The sequence below is a fragment of the Centruroides sculpturatus genome, unplaced genomic scaffold (genome assembly GCF_000671375.1).
Source record: "Centruroides sculpturatus isolate CEXI.00-Female unplaced genomic scaffold, Cexi_2.0 scaffold583, whole genome shotgun sequence".
NCBI lineage: Eukaryota > Metazoa > Arthropoda > Arachnida > Scorpiones > Buthidae > Centruroides > Centruroides sculpturatus.
The window spans coordinates 404,861-423,278 of record NW_019384800.1 but is presented as its reverse complement, the minus strand read 5'-3'; the positions used below and the strand labels follow the sequence as shown (position 1 = coordinate 423,278).

At 28.0% G+C, this 18,418-nt stretch overlaps 1 protein-coding gene across 5 annotated transcripts in view; it reads right to left on the bottom strand.

Moving 5' to 3' along the window:
* Nucleotides 1-250: 250 nt before the first annotated feature.
* The window catches only part of LOC111629527, a 188,529-nt gene continuing 170,361 nt past the window's right edge, over nucleotides 251-18,418 (bottom strand). For 3 of the 5 annotated variants that reach the window (XR_002757351.1, XM_023373448.1, XM_023373445.1), the window contains 3 exons: nucleotides 1,398-1,457; nucleotides 803-929; nucleotides 251-610 (listed from right to left, as the gene is read on the bottom strand). Coding sequence is in view for 4 of the 5 variants with exons in the window: in XM_023373448.1 (XP_023229216.1) it covers nucleotides 859-929; nucleotides 1,398-1,457 (131 nt within the window). In the remaining variant the exon portion in view is untranslated. The remainder of the gene's footprint in view (nucleotides 611-802; nucleotides 930-1,397; nucleotides 1,458-18,418) is intronic. The other 2 variants (XM_023373447.1, XM_023373446.1) reach the window with 2 other exon arrangements.

Below are 18,418 nucleotides of genomic sequence, written 5' to 3'. Positions count from 1 at the left end.
TCTTTTAATATGATGTTATCTAAAATTTTTACTACTTAAAAACATGAAACCAAACTTACAAAAGTATTATTAGGCTAGAAATTACTCTTAATATTTGTTAATAATTAGTAGATTATTTAAGAAATATTTAAGATTTTGAAAGAATATATTTGAATATTTAGTAAACATTTTCATAATTTTTTTTCTAGAAAAAAGTAATATTGAAGTAAAATAACAACAACAAAATAACATAACATTATATTGATGACTATATAATAAATATGCCTAAAAGAACATAATATTGTTGGTGATTAACAGCACATAAAAGAAACTATTTGAATATTTATTAAAACATGACTTTTTTAAATTGGTATAAAAATCTTTATTGGAAGCTGGATATTTCATAGTTATCAAACAGTAACTCAAAAGAAAACCATTATAATGATGTTAATATCAAAGTTCTTTTGAAAGAACTTGTACATCAGCATAAAATCTGATTTATAATTCAAGATTTTTTAATAAAAAAATATCTGTTTATAATTGCTTCTTTAAATATCATGTTTATCAAAAAACCTTCAACAAATGATCTTGATAATTTTCCATATTTGTTCATTCACAATTCACGATGATACTAAATTAAAAATAAAAAAAGTCATGTAAAATTTTGTTTTTAAAATCATACTTAAAATTTTTAATTAAAAAAAAAACAAAGACTAATTCCTTACTTAATAAAATTTCTTAAATAATTTTCCATTTAAGAAAAAACTGGAAAGTAATTATTAGTAATTAGTTTTAACAATTATTATAGAAATTAATGTCATACCTTATTTTTTTGCTGTTTCCTGAAAATGTAACTTTGGAAAATAAACATGGTTGATGTCAAAGGTTTATTAAGAAACTTCTAAAATTGCAACAATGATTTTGATGTAAAGATATATTCAAGCAATTCACTGGAAAGCAGATAAAAAATAAAAATCTAACACAACACATTACACACAATGCTTTAAAGGAAAATAGCAACACATCGCATATAAAAACAGATATATAGTAGGAAACTTATAAATTATAGATAAATGAAAGATAACATATAAAATTCTAAAATGCTAAAACTGGAAAAGAATTTATTGCAATTTTTTATAACAGACAATTTTATGATAATATTTCTAATAATTGCTACAACATTAATAAATAAAACAATAGGTTTATACAATAAACCTTTTGAAAACTTTTCCAGTTTAGCATAAATTAATAAAATCAACAGATATTGCTTTACAAACAAAAATTTTATATTTGTTCTCAAAATTAAAATTTTAAAAACTTCTGCTATGATAAATTTTCAATTATTTTGAAACTCTTCAGTTTGTTCAGAAAAATCTGTTGATCTCTATTCTAATAGTTTCAATACAAATTTACACTACCATTGCTAGCAGAAAGAGGACAATCCGATGACAAACTTTTGCCTGATCCAAGTGTACATGCTGAAAAAGAAGTCAGGAGAATGACTTTATCAGGAGAGGGTTCTTAATTGGTAAAGAAAGTGAGAAATATAAAGAATTAAATGAAATTAACGTGAATTTAGCAAACAATTATAGGCAACAGATGCAGGAAACATGCAACATCAAGCAACAATTCAACAATAATTATTAACATGCAAATCAATTATTAATTCATATTTATATCAATACTTAACAACTATTATGCTAATTAATTATATATAAATATAAATTCTAATTCTTGATACAGAAGCAATACATAATTTGGAATATATGGTTTTCAAATATTATGCAAGTTTTTTTTTTCATTTATTAGAATAAATCCTAAAATCATAAATATTAAATTTAATATAATTATAAATTAAAATAGTTTTAATTTTCAAAATCAAAAATCCTTAATATAACTGCTGTTGATATAAATAATAATAATTCTTATTAAAAACAACCAAGTATTTACATAGCTGTAAATGTCTTTACAGTAAATGATATCATCAATATAATTTAATAAACATGATTTTAATATTAAAAACTTCATTAATTGCAATTAAAGTTTGCTAGTTTTCAATAGTTGCATATTTTTCATAAAAAATTTTTGGACATAGTAGAGCGGTTGAAGCGAAAGTATTCATCTCTAAAACACAAACATTGAGCACCGCCATCTTGTAAGCCTAGAAGTTTGACAACGGTATTTGGAATGTCATTGGAATCATGCTCAACGTTCCAAACTTCACTGTCAAACTTCTAGGCTTACAAGATGGCGACGCTCAACGTTCGCGTTTTAGAGATGAAAACTTTGACTGCAACCTCTCTATTCATTATAGATTTTAAATACTGTACTGAAGTTTCTTAAATTAAAGGAATTAAATTATGTATTGATTCTTTACATTCTACATTTTTTCCCCCCAAAGCATTACTACTGTTATTTTTAGTTTAATAATTCACACTAAAAATTTCATTTATTTTTTCTTTTGAAAACTCAATCCAGCTTCCAATTAGAAATGGAGGCCAGAACAGTCAGAATTTCATGCAATTTTTTAAATACTATTATATACTTAGAGTATTTATCTATAATTGAAAATTCTATATAATATTACATTTAAATTAAACTTTTTAAACCTTATCAACTGTATAATTTTGCACATTTATGAAACTTGAAAGAATTCACACACTAAACAATTATACATTTCACACCAAATGTACACATTATTTTTTTTATTTTAAGAAAAAGGTACACACTACTATTGGAAACAGGTCATCTTTAAACATCCTATGTTCTCTGTCTTACCAAACAGGTAAGAAATGTGTAGAAACCTTGCAGCTATAGTATAAGATGTACCATAATTCCACCATCAGCAAGCCTGTTTAAGAATGTCAGCTCATTTAGTAATAGAAAATAGTTTTAAGGTTTCTGGTGATGAATTTCCCACTGTAATCAGAAATAATGCTGGCAAAATTCAAAATTGCTATATTAAAAGTGGAACTGGATTAGAAGACATTGACAATAGAAATTATCATTATGTATATCATAACAATAATTTCAATCATGTTATTTTTTTGTAATGTCTCTAAATAAATGAATATGCATACATTAAAAAAATTAAATGTACAAATTATCCTTGCCACACTATTTTATTTACAGGTTTAGATCACCTGATAATTTACAATAAACACTCAAACTTCTATTCAAAATTAATATTCTTCACAGATTTTGTTTAAAAATATGTTTTTAAATGTTATTGATGTTTGGCACATTATCTGATTTTCGCGTCATTTGGATTCATACCACACTAGTAGCTACAGTATGCTTGGGCATCTTTTCACAAGATAGTACTCTGCCAAGACATGTGTCAAAAAGAAACTGTGTGGGACATATCATTTTACATTTTAAAATGAAAAAGATTTGAGGCTTCATAATGTGTGTGTGAATTACACTCACTGTCTTTGTATTTTGGACACTGGATAACTCAAAACTATCCATTTTTTGCTTTTTTGCCTATGAAGATGTTTGATTAAGACCACTAGAACTACAAAATATTGAAGATTTAACCAAATCCACTATGATTCATTTCTCATAAAATTTGTGCAGTGTAAGGTTTGTGCTGTTTGAAATATTCTCTAAGCACAAAGTGAATCAAGAATTCATAGATTGAAAATGCTTTACTTATACTTTATTTTCATTATGTAATCTCAAATATAACACTGAAGTTAAGAGCAGCATTGGTAATAATAGTAGTAGTGAGAAGGAATATTTTTGAAGTAACGCTTTAAAGTAATTTTTGAAGGAATGCTTTGAAGTAATATTTTTATAGTTATATAAAAGAAAAAATTTTAAAAATACTTTCCTAAAAGCAATCATGACTTTAGACAAATTGCATTTGCTATTCAGAATATTAGATTAGAGAATTTCATACTTCAATTAAATATTGTGAATGAAACTAAGAAAGATGCAAGAATGTGCTTTATATTGTTAAAATAATGTAAAAAACAAACTAGCTTATATTTCAATTGAAACTTAATTTCAGTTACTTGTGGAATATTTCAGACTAATTATCTAATTGTGAATAAAGAACTGCTTTGATTAAAATGACTATTATTCTATATTCCTTATAATCAAACTAACTAAACTAAATTTAACTAAAAAAGAAAATTAATAAAAATAATCATTAGAAATAAAAAATAGGCCATTTTTCATAAAACTCAAATCTGTCTATTACATGTCTGTTAATTTAAAGAACAATGAAGACTACTAACAGCTTAAAAATGGAAAAATAAAACTCTAATCCAAAAAGTTTAAGAAAATCAAGAATATAAATCAGACTTAAACTTGGATTTGTCATGAGTACAGAAAAATCCATTAAAATGCAGTATAGAATTTTTAGACACATTCTATTTACTGTGTGCAAAAATTGTATTGTATGTAAAATTAGTTTGGAGATTTTTATTATTTTAACTAAGATAGTACAACTATTGATACTAGTAATATATATATATATATATATATTAAACCAGATATTAACAAATAAAACATTTGATTGTGTATTAAACAAGTTTAGCATTAAAAAAGTAACATTTTATTATCTAAACTGAAATTAAAAATTTTTGATAATGGTGAATATACAACAACAAGAAAGTAAATTTGTGTGTCTTATTAATAAATATTTTATCAATGTCATTAATACAATATCTAATCATGATGGAAGCATATTCATCAGAATTATAGATTGTGTGCAAAACTAGAACACAATATTTCTTTTCTTTTCCTTAAATTAATTCTGAAAATAATCATAAGAATTCAAAACTACAGATTTTCAATATTTTAAAATAATAATACTCTCTCTTTTAATTTTGTAATTATGACATGGTATACAGTATTTGGAAACAAATTAAAACTATGTGATATTAGAAGAAAGCAACACGAACATTATAAAGCTTTAGGAGTCAAAACTTGACCTGGAAATGTTTTTCCAATAAAGTGTCCAACCTATTGGCTCAAAACTCTTATAATTTCTGATATTTAGAGTTATTAAATAAGATAATATTCTTATTCTGGGAAATTATAATATAATTTAGACTGATGCAAAAGAATTAATACAACTGATAAATTGAAAAAGAACATAATTCCAGTAATATATTAAATATGCATATAAAACTGATAATTTTTCCATTTTAAATGATAACACAATTATACTATAGTAAATTAGATGAAAACACAGCACTTTTAGAAGCCAAATGTGACTTCTAAAAATGTTAAGCATTTTATGTTATTTGTATAAGCATTTTATGTTATTGCCCATAAAATTAACAGTTAACACACTATTGATGTAAAAAATAAATTATTGTTTTTAACTAGATTACATAATTTTTATCTGTTACAAAGAAACAAAAAAAAATCAGTTGAAAAATTTTTGATCAAATATTACCATTAATCAATTTTGAGATCCAAATTAAACTATAATTACAGTAGAGCATCGATTATCCAACTCAATTGGGGACTGGGGTTGATCAGATAACTGAAAAAATGGATAATCGAAAAAATGTAAAAATACATTATTAGTATAGTATATTAGTATATCTCATGTAATTAGTATATTAGTACAGTAGAACCTCAATTATCCGGATTTTCGATTATCTGGATTGTTCAAAATAAACAAAAATTTTACAAATTTGCTGATTTGCACTTGGCAAATTACGATACTGTTTATATACATGATGGAATGCATAACTTTTTTTGTTTCTACAACGTCTCTCCCGGCACAGTGGCCGTAAACTCTTAAATATATTTTGTGTCATAATAAAAATATAACTTGACATACGTATTTATAAATAATTTATATTCAAATTACATCATTTCTACGACCAAGGACGGCATAAGGCTGGGCAACGTGGGCCACCGTCTATGCCTGGCGGTCTGAAGGGCCTCGCGTTTCGAAGGTTTATGAATTACTTAAAAGCCACAAATGCGATGAAAAAATTTTATTCGTCATAAAACGATAAATAGTTTGTCAAACTTTTTATTCATAAAAATGCAGTTTCGACTGCTTTTTATTTTATAAAATCCGTCTTCTTGCACTACCAGAGGGCGTTTTAAACAATAGGTAGTCTGTTAGCATTGGTCAGTAGTAGTCCAAATTCAATACTAATGTTTGTTTCTTGAAAATTTGATCACGGTTTAAATACAGTATTTACTTTTAATATTATTGATATGTCATCGAAAAGAAAATGTGTTGTATTATCATTAAAAGACAAATTAAAGTATTTTTTTCGATTATCCAAATTTTTCCTTATCCGGACTACCTTCATCCCCAATTAGTCCGGATAATCGAGGTTCTACTGTATATCACTATTAACCTACTTCGCGTTGAATTTTCATCGATGTTAAGCCTAACAAAAAGTTTTTTAAAATAATAATTGTTGCTATTGTATTGTTAAAAATTAGAAAATTAAGACTCCTTTAAATACTGGCTCCCTTTCATGGTCGAGCCATGTTGCCAGCTAAAACACACAAAAATACCATTAAAGTAGCCAAGACATAGCCAAATATTGTAGCGCCATATCACTAGCGGACATTTGAATTTGCCAACTAGAACGGTCAGTTAACCGACCGTTCTAGTTGGCAAATTCAAATGTCCGCTAGTTGGCAAATTCAAATTGGGGGTCGGATAATCAATGCTCTACTGTACAGTAAAATTTTTCTGAAACAGTAATTTAAAATTTCTGGGAAATGAAAAAATTATAATTAATTAACAAGTGTTTTCAATATCCAAAATTCTGTGATGATGTGAATTATATTACTAAAGTTAATAAATTACTAAAGTTGTACATTGTTGTATACTGTTAAAGCCAAATAATTGCCAAATTATATTGAACTATATTTCTAATATTATTAATGAAATGCTAAGCAATTTGGCACTAGAGGCAGACATTAGGTGCCGTCTCTTGCTAAATTTAATAATGCTAATTAAATTAATGTTTTAAAAATCAATTTAGAAGATTCTGGAAGAAAAAAAATTAGCCCTTCCAGAACCTATTAATTTAGAAATAACCATACTAGGTTATTTACAGTGCCAACTGGAGACAACTCAGTGTTTATGGCCTGTAACACTCAGCTGGTACCATAAGTAAGTGAGTATAGTTATATCTAAATTAATAGGTTTTGGAAGTAAGGATCAGACGAAGGTTCAGGAAGCATAGCTTGCAACATGAGCATAGAGTATGTGGGAACTGCAGGTTTGAGTCCACCAGCATCAGGCCAATTCTTCTCCCAGATACTTTTAAATTAATTATTAAAACATTAATTTAATTAGCATTATAAAATTTAGCAGGAGATGGCACCTAACGCTTACCTCTAGTGCCAAATTACTTAGCATTTAATTAATAATAGTAGTAGAAATATAGTCTGTTATAATTTGGCAATTGTTTTTGGCTTTAATGTATAACTATGAAATTTGGATGTTTATATTTGTTGTATAGTGTAATACATAAAATTTTTTTAGCTCATTTCCTGTAATAATAAATTTAGCAGTATAATCTTTGATCAGTAAAACTTCTGTATAGAGCTGATTATAATAAATTACTGTGCTGTATAGTCCACATTCTTGTTTTCCACATCATTGAAGAAAACACCCCACTAACTCAGACTTTTGTAAAGTCAGATAATCTTCACCCATATTAGTTCAAGTTAACAGGGGTTTACTGTATTTTGAAATCCACGATTAAAAAGATATATTTTCAAAAGTTTCTAATGATCTTTAAATAAAGATCATTAGAAAAACTGAGTATCAATTTTCAAGACATATATGACTTTCATTTTATAGGGTCATGTGTCGGAACAATACAGATATAGGTTTCCTTACTCGTTATCATACTATAAGAATAAGTACTCATAATTTTGAACAAAAAAAAAATTTGTCAATCTAAAGTACTCATGAATACTTATTATATTGATAAACAGATAAATATAGTTAAATGTCATATAAACATTTCAAATAAATTATTTTAAACTATGTCAAAGAAGAATATATCATTTAAAACAGACAATAATTATCTGTATATTATACATAAATGTAGAAGGGAAACTGACACTTAAAATCCACAGTAATTTCATTATATAATTATGTGATTAAATACAAAGGGTCATTTGACTTATTTGATTTAAAAATTTATTTACTTAAGCTACTGAAAGTAAAGGTCATGATATAATCTGATAAATAATAAAGTTGTCCTGAAACTTTCTCATTGAATAGACTGATGCAAAAGAATTAATACAACTGATAAATTGAAANAACAACAACAACAAATTTTTAAGAAGAAATATAAATTTTATAGACTAAGATATAATGTATTACAATAAACATACTAAAGAAAGAATATCACAAACAAAGCATGAATGAACAATATTAAATTTAAAAACTGAAGGAATAATATTGTTTAATATATATAGAAAAAATTAAATAAAAAATTTAAATACAGAAATTTCTTTATAAACTAAAACTTTATGTGTATATTTAAACAATTTATATTCCTAGACAAGATTCAATGATCAGGTTCTGAACAAAATAGAACAAGCAAGCAAACAGTTTTCTGCATAGTCAACTGAATCAATGTTTTTAATGATTCAGTTCAATATAGTCACAGCATGTGAAATTTCCATTAAAATACTCTTCTGAAAACACATTTGAAGACCAAATTATCATTCTTTTTCATTAATAATCTCTTTCTGTAATACTCCATTTAAAAATCCTGAGAGATTCCATTATTCTAAAATGATTCTCTGGACAGACTTTCTTTCAATAAGTTGACATCATCACACAAAAACTTGTATTTTCCTCTTTAGTCAGACTACTGAAATAGTTGCTGGATCAACCTTCTGTGCTCTATAACACTACTTTCTCAAGGTTTATCTGTTACATTCACACAGCTTAAGGTTTCATTATGTTTTATTCAAGACAGTATAAAATGCTACTTTCTTGCCTTGGCTCATAAATAGCAATCTTGATACTTTAAGTAAAATTGTTATTTTTTCAACATTGATTTAAAGACTAATTCTTTCTTATTTCTTTCAAAATTGGTTTTCAAAAATGTACAAGTAATGAACAGCTGGCTCAATTCTCTGTTCAACCAACTTGGTTGATTATAATCTCTTACTATGATCTTCCTTCACTATTCTGCAGACTCTCTGTTAGGTAATATTGTATGTCTATTACTATTTAAATCTGCTCAGGTCCACTAAAGTTTCCCAAAATTAGAGCAGGTAACAAAAATTCTTTAATGAATGGAAGACTGCTAGCTGGAAATAAATATAAACATCCACAACAAACTCAATTCATAGCCATAATTATCATGCTGGAAGGCTGGAAATGATGTAAAAAGTTTAAACTATACATCAAATTTAGAACATATTTTATAAAAAGAAAACAGATTTCATTTTTGCCAGGAATTTTGAAGGCCTGCTCTACAAATATCTGCTGTAGAAACCAACAGTATAATTTTCCCTAATGGCAAAAAAAGTAACTGATACATCTTTCCATATTTTTTCCTGTCTTTATAGAGTTGTTCATTTATTGATCTCTTAAGATTTTTAATTTTATTTCATATTTATAGTGTGTATTTTTCAAATTGTTATTGTTGCTAGCATACCATAGCATAGCAATACCAGTAATACACATTCATTTTTTGCTATCTCTTTATTCTTTAAAAAAAATTTTAAATTAACAGTTTTTGAATAGCCTCTAAAAATGAATGCCTATTATAAGCACTAAGGAATCTTCTAAGTAGTATCATTTTAATTTGATAATTCCAATAAAGCAATCAAATTCACAGTATTTGGGCTGTAATTTTCAAAAATTGTAGATCTATAAATTCCCATTAGCATCTGTCTGTCTGTCCTTCCATAACTTGAGAATGGAGTTAGATAAATAAAAGTCAAGACTGAATATGGAAAGCTTTAGGGCAGGAGGCCCCAATTAAGTATACATGAACTTCCAGTTTGGAACGATAGTCATATTATTTCAAAAATTTTATCCTGAACAAAGTTAGATAGATGACCAGCATGACACTAATGTCAACAGGAAAAGTATGATGTACAGGGGCAAGACACTATTAGAAATTGAAAGCATTGTGACAAAAAATTGCATTATGGCATTGACAATGTCACAATAAATAATTGCTCATTTTATAATAAAATCTTTTTTATAAATATAATTTTTTACCTTGATTAAATATATTTTTTTGAAGTGATTATTCTTTAATAAATTGTATCTATTAATTTGTGCTATTAATAGCAAAAACTTCAAGTTTATTACATAACTGAAAAGTAAAATTGTAGTTTCTTATATAAACTAAGAACATGAATTTAAAGAATATTTTGTTTTTGTTCCCTATGTAGATTGTATTGTAGTATTTAGTAATGTTCATTCATTTTTATTAATAATTCATATTAAATACATTTTTATTCTATTAAAAATATATGCTATTTGTATGTAATTAAATAATTTATCTTAGAAATGAAATATTTCTTAACAACTGATATAATTTTGAATATCATTTAAAAATTAAACTTGAATTGTTCTAATAATTTCATATTTTATCTTTTAATAGAAAAAATATTCTTATGAACATGATTCTAAAAATAAGATCCACAACATTTTCTTTTAATGTATCCTTTTTCACAATTCTTCTAATGCTTAATTCTGTTTCTTAAATTAAAAGGTGCAACTTTGTACTTTTGGTAATGTTCTGTTGAAGTTTATATGCTATAGCAGGGCTTCTTAAACTTTTTTTTATTCACGACCCCATTTATGATTGTGATTTTTTTCGCGACCCCCCCCAAAAAAATATAAAATAAAGATGTATACAAATTTGCAAAAACAATAATGGTGTATTACTACAGTTCACTCTTGTGTTACAATGGAACAGAGATAACTGAATACACTGAAAAGAGACAACACTACACTAGTTCACACTACAGTGTTGCTGAATCATTGTCTCGCTGCACCAGAAGTAGCACAAAGCACAACTCACGAAACCTAAGACACAAAGCATGCCATTTTCAAACTCTCACAAATTATTTTCAATATTTAGCATTAAAATCTTGCGACCCCAAGATTTTGCTAAGCGACCCCAAATGGGGTCGCAACCCATAGTTTAAGAAGCCCTGTGCTATAGCATCCAATTTTAAAATTTCAATTTTATATCAATTTTTTAAATTTATAGTAGTTAATAAAATTCTCTGATTTATTTTTATCATTTTACTTAACTTTTTTATACTTCAGACAATACAAAATTATATAAAATTCTAAACATTCAAATATCTTAATTACCATTGAATTTATATAAAGCCTATGTAAAGAGATAATAGCTATTAATCTAAATATAGTAATACTACTGCTGAAATATGCATTTATGTAATAATTTTAAAATAAGTTGAATAAAAAATTTATTAATGAATAGATGAATACGATATTTTAAGTTGATATTTTAAAAATCCATTGCTAACTTTAATTATTAAAATTAATTTATTTTATAAAATATAGAAACAAAATAGCTTAGAATGGGATTTAAACATACAGGCATCCCTCGACTTTCGCACATAATTGATTCCCGAAAATGTGTGCAAATGTTGAATGTTCAAAAGTAGAGGGATGTAAAAAGATATGCACCAAAAACTATGTTTTAAAGTATTTATTTATCAATATGTATACATAATGAAGTTAACAAGGTGTGTTTAAGTGCTTTCGGGTGTTTTCTTTATAAACTTGCTGAGTTAGTTGAATACCAACCTTCTTTTTCTTTTCTCAATAAAGATTTCTATAACATTCTGTGTCTTTCTTAATCGCCCTATGTACTTGAGATATACATTCTCCATTGGGATTACATTCTTCCATGATAGTCAAAAATTTGTCAAGATGCACGAAGGCTTCATTCATATTTTTAATTGTCAAAGTCTTGACGTTTTTATCAGCTTCTTCTACTTCACTTTCATTGTTACTCAATTGTTGCTAAATTAAGTATTCATTTGACAAAGGTAATGTTAATGTGTTGATTGAATCTCACTCATCTTCATTGTTGACATCCAAGTTTAGTTCATTCAATAGGCTAACTATTTCATCTGTGATAGTTTCCGGTGTTTCAGAGTTTCAAAATTTATAAAATCACTCATCATTTGTGGGCATAATTGTTTCCAGGAACCTTTCATTGTGGACTCTTTTATTTCAGCCCATGAGTCTCAAATATTGTTTATTGCATTCCATATATTATAGTTATTCCAAAAATCTGTTAATGTTGGCCCATCTTCCAGTTGCCTTGATGGCCTTAGTCATTACTGTCCTTATATAATATCATTTGAACGTAGCTATCACTGTTTGGTCCATGGGCTGTATGAAACAGGTAGTATTGGGAGGAAGAAACACAACATTGATTTCTGGGTATAAATTCTGCAGAGATTTTGGGTGTCCTGGAGCATTGTCTAAGATTAATAATGCTTTAAATTGTAAATTATTATTTTTACAATATTGCTTAACTGTAGGCACGCAATGAAAAGTGAACCAATCTTTAAATATTAATGCAGTAACCCAAGCATTTTTATTTGATTTCCAAATGACTGGAAGTAATTCTTTATCTTTCCTTTTCAATGCTCTGGGATTTTCCACTTGGTAAACTAACAATGGCTTCAATTTTAAATCACCAGCTAAGTTTCCATCAAGAAGCAATGTCAATTGGTTTTTGAAAGGTTTATGTCCAGGGGCAACTGATTCTTCCTTTGATAAGGCATTTTTCCAAAATAAACCCATCTCATCTACATTGAATATTAGGCTAGGAGAATATTCCCTATCTACAATAATTTTGGACAATGAGGAAAAAAATTCTTTTGCAGCATCTTTATCTGCATCAGCCAATTCTCCAGTGAATTTAATATTATGTAAAGAATATCTCATTTTAAATTTGTCGAACCAGCCATTACTTGCTTTAAACACCATGTTAGAATCTTCATTTAATCTAGTCTTCCAATCTTCATGCAAACTAAGATGCTTAGCTTGAATTGAAAAACTCGGAGGGACATTATTTTGATGTTGATCATCAATCCATGATGACAGAAATCTTTCCATTTCGTCCATCACTATGTTGTGTCTTTTGGAAGCAATCTTTGAAAATATATTTCCACAATTTTGAACATATTTCTTAATTTTACTCTTATTTTTCAAAATTGAGCATATTGTAGATCTGTTTACATTGTATAAACATCCGATTGAATCAAAAGATTCACTGTTTTCAGAACATTTAGTTATTTCCATCTTTGTCTCAATTGTATGAAGTTTATGAGTCCTTAATTTCTTTTTGTTCATATCAACACTGCAGTTTCTCAGTTTCTCATTCATGCTTATCAATTTATATTAATAAAATATTTAAGCATAAACAAATAAATTGACAAAACACACAACACGTTGACATGCCCTAATGCAAGACTGAAACTGTTTTGACCTCTTGCTTGGAACAACACAGTAGTGATTACGATTCCGAGAAGTTCACTATTGTAGGAAGTAGTGTGTGTCCAAGAATGTAGAGCAAGCTATGACACTTTGTAGTGTATGAGTGTTCTGCATGGAAGCAAATTTTTTCATTATCGACAAAAATATTTAAAAAGTTGAATTTTTAAAAATGTGTGAAATAGTGAATTGTACGAAAGTAGAATGTGTGAAAGTCAAGGGCTGCCTGTATAATATATGTTTTAGCAACATATTTTGAATTTCATATTAATTATGTGATTTGAATATTCCATATAACTGTTAATAAATTTCACCATTAAAGTGTTCTCAAATTAAATATAAAGTTAAATTTAGCATAAACAATCAAACTGGTAATCTTTCAGTTTCACATTTTAGTTATGATTTCATTTGATGCTCAGATAAACAAACATAATGCTCACTTTGTCACATTATATGTTATTTGGACTAGAGATTTAGGCTAGTATCTTTTTAGCTAAATGCTAAACACATTAAATAAAAACAATAACAAAGAATTAATTTGAAGAAAAACTGTTCTTACAACATTTTTAAAAAAACAATTTTCCTTCAAATTAATTCCTAATTGTAAAACTAACTTTTTTCTTAAAATGCTCAGATCTGAAATAATCTCAATAAACAATGTTGCAAATAAATGTAAATATAATAAATATTTCTATTGATAAAATGAGAATCTGAAATTTTACTTGGTTTAAAAAAATTTATAACAAAAGTAAATTCTTTCCCTAAAACAAGAACAAAAAAGTAACAAAATTTAACATGTACCCAGCATCTAACCAACCAGAAATATATGCCATTAAAAAAAAAACGTTCCTGAGATCTAACAACTTCCCACAATCTTCATCACCTCCAAAAGGGGTAGAAAAACAAAATTAGATTCTGATCAGCTGTTTCCAATTGTATGTTATTAAGTAGGTGGAGATACAAACATTAAAGCATATAAAGTTATGCACAGGTAAATATGCATCATACAATAAAATTTACATCTTTACAAGCAACAAGAATAAAATAAAATTGTTGATACTGAATACGTGTAATTTCACAACAAGCAGTATTAAAACTATTTTTATACAGGTATACCTCACCTTACGTCAGTAATTGGTTCCAGGAGTCAAAAAACAATGTAAGTAGAATTTACTTGTCACTAGGCTAAACCACAAATAACCATTCTAAGTTCTGTATTTTATTTATAAATGGTTATAAGAATCTATTTTAATCTTACAAACAAATAAATTTTAGTTTTTAATATAGTACAGAAAAAAGTAATCTAAATTTATGAATACGTATATGGTAGCTACGTACTTGTAAATATACATGTTTACAATTTGGCGATGTTTATAGTACATCGCAGACATTTGTGAATGTGGTTTGCTCTAAGACATTATAAAATAAGATGATTTTGTAAGGTTAAATAACAAATACAGTTATTAAAATTATTTTGCATTAGTAAAAAAATTAACTAATTTATGTTAAATTTACCAATATCAAGTGGCTCTGACAACGATGGCAAACAGTAGATATTGAAACTACTGTGGAAAATGCCAATAAAGTAAATTCAGCTGGCATAAACAGAGGTAGCCCTTGGTTTACGCCAGCTGAATTTACACTGATTCACAATAACGCCGCTGCATAATTCTCCATTTCGCGGTGTAGTTCCCCAATTTTCCCTATGCTAGACTGATTTTCATTTCAGTGTTGACGTATTTACCAAGCTGCGACATTGTACATTCGTTAAAACAAAGATTTTTATTGAATGTATTTATTTTTTCTGTTTAATATTATTGGGTATGTATACATTTGCATTAAATTAATATTAAAGTACTAAACGTTTAGGTACACATGAATCAAGTTATTAAACTTAATAGTCCAATAAATGGCGTCTGAATCCATAGCGCCAATGAATGTGTCAGTTTGTTCAGGAAAACACCTTACGACACAGTAGCACTTCCAGCGATCACAAACTATCGTTAGTGAGACAATACCTACTTCTTGTCAGTCAGACAATATCTATCTCTCCTTAGCCACCTTGAATTTTCCCCTCAAACTGTCCTTATATATGCGCTACAGTGACTGATGGTCGATCAATCAGTGTCTCCACTCGTCTACATCGTGCTCTATGTTGTAGACAAGTGGAGACACTGATTGGTCGACCACCGGTCACCGTAGAGCATGTAAGGACAGTTTGAGCAGGAAAATTCAAGGTGGCTAAGGAGAGATAGTCACCGTAGCGCATATATACACATCGTGCTCTATGTTGGGTTAGCGTATCCTTTCAACTATGGAAAGTTTGATGGATGAACTTTGTGAGATAGACAATGATTGGGAGCGAAGTGCAAATGTAAAAAGGAGCATCATCACATCCATTCGACCATATTCTGAAATTCTCAATGAATGAAAACAAAAATGTAAACAATTAAATATGGACACTTTTTCCGAAAAATGTAAGAGATCGGAAACTAAAATAACTATTTTTAATAAAAACATTTCACTTTATTTTATGATAAAATACATTTTAAAAATTAAATTTATTTGTATTTTGTATTATATTGTATTAATAAACAAAATTATTTGAGTATTTTTCACTTATGTAGAACCTAACCCTATACCTCAGTGTAAATATGGGTTCATTTTACGCCGATTCGATTTGCACCGGCTTTTGTAGGAACGGAACTGCGGTGTAAACCGAGGGCTACTTGTATTGAGCTCTTAAAAACCACTAAATAAGATGACAACACAGAGTCATAGATGTTTTCATATTTCATTCTCTACTATTTATGATGATTATATTAACATTTACTGTAAATGTATGCATTTTAATATGATTTTATATGCTTTTAACACTTTTCTAGTAATACTACGATTTCAATATTTGTGGCTGACAGATGTAAAGTCAAATAAAATGACTTAAACTTAATTTTTATTTTTCCATATATTTTTTTGACAAACGACGTATAATCGAAAACGACATAACTCAAGATATGACTGTATTCCTAAACAATTTGACAATGNGAAACAAAATATCTAAAAAAAAAATGAAATAAAAATATCTAGATGTCATTGACTACGTGCTATTATAAATTCTGTGAAAAAATATCTGAATGACAAAATAAAACATCTAAATTCATTAGGCCATATGCTATAAATTTTTGAGGAAAACATATAGACAACATTAAAAGTACGATCTAGATACGAAATATTTAGATTGACAACAGTGAGTGTAACAGAGGGGTAAGTGCCAAATCGCCATTTTACTCGAGGCTGCACTATTTTTACTTCTTGTATATTCGGCACTTTAAAATTTTACCAAATAACTGGGACAAAATGACAAACTGGCCGGGACGCTGGGACAACATAGTCAAACTGGGACAATCCCGGTCAAAACGGGACGTCTGGTAAGCCTATATCCACCACACACAGATTTGTTTGCATATCACACCCATTAAACATTTAGAGTCAGGAATATAGGGATCTCCAAAACCAATGATGTTAAAGTGAAAAAAAGACTAATTTATTATATTTATTACAAAGTATAATGATAAATATAGAATAATTAAAAAATGTACAAATACAATAAAGAATTGGGGAATATTTTTGCATTTAATAAATAAATTAGAAAAAACTGATAACCATTACACAACTGACCACTAGAGGAAATAATTGTCTTTCAATTTTATTCATTTTTAGCAGACACTTATACATTACATGCATGATTAAAAAGTGTTTACTTGACAAATTTGAATGCAATTGGCTAAGTCTGAAGGATTCATATATTGAAAAACTAGCAAATGCTCACAAGACAACTAATTCTAACCTAAAACAAGCAATAAGAACACTCACTTTAAAACAGCAAATGTTTTCTTCCATTGTGAATGGACATCAGGCAACAATAAAGCCACATGTTTTGGAACAAACAGGTTTGAATATGTAGCTGCTTGCTAATTGATGGAGATGGTCCAGCATGAAAATCATGGAAATATTAAGGTTTAAACATTGATATTTCCATGTAATGATATATTTTCCATGCTGTTCATCATCGTTAAAGTTGATGATAAAGTTCACCATTTCTCTTGACACTGCCTTGTATATCTCAATAAGCAATAGATAACAGAGTTGTGCTCTTTGGATGGATATTTGATGAAGAGTGTTGGCATGATCAACATGGACCTAAACATCGGAATCTAAGGCATAAGACAATAACATGGTGGAATTGAGACTCTTAGCTATGTCCACTCGGTGATCCTTTAAGCAGCTGGGGTGTATTCTGTTCCTCTCACAGATCATAGATCCAACAAAGAATTGAAATATTTTTGAGTCACTAGTGATTCAAACATATGACTAGTGACTCAAACATATTCCAATTCTTTGTTGGATCTATGATCTGTGAGAGGAACAGAATACACCCCAGTTAATGTTGACAGATTGGAAGATCTTTGGCATACCTGAAGAGTGAGAATACTGTAGGGCTCCTTTTAAAGACCAGGCTGATGTTCAATTGGACTATCTCTTTATATATAGATGCCAGTACTCTGTTGTATCCATGATCAAAAGGTATTGGGAATGGTTTAATAAAACACAAGATTTTTTGGTGCATAACTGGCTAATGCTGTTGTCATTTTACCTTTATTAATTGATGTCAGGTGTTCTTTAGGTGCTGATGAAGGAACAACTTGTTACTCAATATAATAGAGTTTCTTACCAACCTATTATCTGGCACAGGTATTGAGTAAACTCCTGGTAGGTTACAATTGTCCTGAAGATCTTTGGTGTTTCTAAGTAAACTATGTATTGTATTCTTGTATGCTAAGGTTAGGTTGTTTTCTTTCTCAATCTCTTGGAAAGTAGATGTCATGAGCTTGTTGTACATTATGGACTTAAAATTGCATTCTGCATTCCTATTTTTCACCGTTTGAAGCAGGTACTCCTTAATTA